Source organism: Engystomops pustulosus, chromosome 4, assembly GCF_040894005.1.
Source record: "Engystomops pustulosus chromosome 4, aEngPut4.maternal, whole genome shotgun sequence".
Classification (NCBI taxonomy): Eukaryota; Metazoa; Chordata; class Amphibia; order Anura; family Leptodactylidae; genus Engystomops; species Engystomops pustulosus.
Genome location: NC_092414.1, coordinates 205,611,911 through 205,614,401, shown reverse-complemented (window position 1 = coordinate 205,614,401; position 2,491 = coordinate 205,611,911). Strand labels below are relative to the sequence as shown.

At 43.6% G+C, this 2,491-nt stretch overlaps 1 protein-coding gene across 1 annotated transcript; it reads right to left on the bottom strand.

Moving 5' to 3' along the window:
* Window positions 1–1,938, bottom strand: LOC140128560 (general transcription factor II-I repeat domain-containing protein 2A-like). The gene has a single exon (XM_072150258.1). It carries the CDS (start codon window positions 1,936–1,938, stop codon window positions 1–3), a length of 1,938 nt encoding a protein of 645 aa, XP_072006359.1.
* Between the last annotated feature and the right edge of the window lie 553 nt (window positions 1,939–2,491).

Below are 2,491 nucleotides of genomic sequence, written 5' to 3'. Positions count from 1 at the left end.
TTAATGTGACTTCTGGTGCTGCATGGACTTGCTGATGGCTTTGTAGTCTGGTTGATACGTGGCGAGGTTAAGCTTCATGCAGGCATTGAGACTTCCATCCGTTAAACGTGACCGTATGTTAGTCTTAATGTGCTTTATATGTGAGAAAGACTGCTCACAAGCATAAGTAGAGCCAAACATTGTCAGTACAGCAATACCCACACGCTGCAGTGTGTGGTATGTGACAGGAAGCGCGTTCCAAGTTTTGACAATCAGCTGGTCTGTATGTTGAAGTTGTTTCATTTCTCTCCACTTGTGTTTGCTTGCCAACTCTGCTTGCTGTCGTGTGAGTTTTTCCAAATCTTCATTAAGTGAAAGAAACTTATTCACCCACATGTCTGAGGCCTTCAGGTCAGCAACTTGTAGTTCAAAATCTCTGACAGAGACACCGGGGATGTAACTCAGGTCAGTCCTGTCCAGTGCACACTCGTGTGGATGGGTGATGAACTTAAAAAGACGAGTGTGCTCACGAAATTCTCCAAAGCGTGCTTTGAATGTCTGCAGAAGATGAGATGTGAAGCCTGTTAGCTGCTGAATATCCAGATGTTGAGCAGGGTCATTTGCTGTGCATGCATCCTTAAACTCTCCCAGTTTTTCAAAGTGCAATAAACGACCCGTTTTAATGTCCGTGATGAACAGTTCTAGCTTATTTTCAAATGCAAACACAGCTTGTTGAAGTGATAAAATTGTATTTCGAACACCTTGCATTTTCACATTGAGCTGGTTCAGATCTTCAGTCATGTCCACAAGATAATAGAACTTCAGGAGCCATTCGGTGTTGGATAACTCAGGATGCTCAACATTTTTCATTTCAAGAAAAGTCTGTATTTCACTCAGACAAGCCGCAAAACGACTGAGCACCTTCCCTCTTGACAACCAACGCACATTGCTGTGCAGAAGCAGACCACCATAATTATTCCCAACCTCATCCAGCAGTGCTTTAAACTGACGATCATTTAAAGCCCGGGCAACAATAAAGTTGACTACCTGTATGACAAGTGACATCACCTCACCAAGCTGCTCGCCAAACATTTGAGCACAAAGCGCCTCCTGATGTAGGATGCAGTGAAAACTTAGGATGGGTCTCTTTTCATGTTCACGAAGAAGGGCTACAAATCCTTTGTTTTTCCCCGCCATACATGGAGCACCATCGGTACACACTGAAACAAGTTTATCCATCGGTAGATTTTTTTCTTTAGCAAACTCAGTGAAAGACTTGAACAAATCATCCCCTCTGGTTGTCCCCTTCAGAGGCAAAACGGCAAGACTTTCCTCATGCAGTGTGTCACCGACAGCATACCTTGCAATTACACTGAACTGAGATATGTGGCTCACGTCAGTTGACTCGTCCAAAGCAAGGGAAAAAAATGGAGCTGCATTTATGTCCTTCACTTGTGATGCCTCAATCTGATTTGCCATCATGATGGCACGATCATGAACGGTTCTTGCTGACAGAGGCATGTCTTTTATCCTATTGATTATCTTGCTTTTATCAGAAAAATCGTCAAAAAGTTCATTGGCAACATCAAGCATGAACTTTTTGGCATACTCTCCATCTGTGAATGGCTTTCCATTTCTGACAATCGCTAAAGTACCAGCAAAGCTAGCCGAATTCCAGTCTCCTTGTTGGGTCCAAACACGAAGTTGCTGCTGACTAGCTTGCACTTTGCACAGTAGCTCTTGGCAGGCTTTTTTCCTGCTGTCTCCTGCAGGATATTTTGATGCAAATGAAGCATGGTGTGTATCGAAGTGCCGCTTGATATTTGAACGTTTCATTGATGCAATTTTATCATTGCATATTAGACAGACAGGTGAACCTGCTCTCTCCACAAAGGCAAATTCCTCTGTCCATTCCTGCTGAAAAGTACGATACTCCTCATCCTTTTTTCTTTTAGCCATCTTCTTCAATAAAGGGAGGTACTGTGGGAGTGAATAGAAGGCATGGAGTCATTACTTCTTTAGATTTAGATCTGTGGATTTCTCTGTAAGGAGGGCCGGCTCCATGTTTCTTTGGGTCCTTGTGCCACAGAGCTTTAGTAGACCTCTAGAAGAGCTGAGTTCTTTTAGGCTCGAGTTTGTCTGGTGTTGGCACTGGCTGTGTTCAGCTGTTAGGGTCACTCTCTACACCCCAGCATGGCCCACTGGGTGGATATGATGTCAGCTGTATAGCTACCCAGTACACCCAGTAGGTTCCCCATCCAGTGACTATAGGTGTCCCCATTCCCATACCTATTACGTCCAATAACCACAAGCAACACGTACCTATTACATCCAGAACATCATAATTTTATCTAATAAAACCCCTTTGTGCTTATTTTCTTACCTCAAATTTTATCCTTGGGAGGAGTCTTAAATTTGGAGGTGGCTTCTTCTTAACTTGGTGTCCTTCCCCAATATGGCGCTGATAGCTTCACAGCTTCCGGTCTTTCCTGGAAACAAAAAAATCTCTGAG

Coding starts and splice junctions, on each gene's coding strand:
- LOC140128560 (XM_072150258.1), bottom strand. CDS start 1,938: ATGGCTAAAAGAAAAAAGGATGAGGAGTATCGTACTTTTCAGCAGGAA.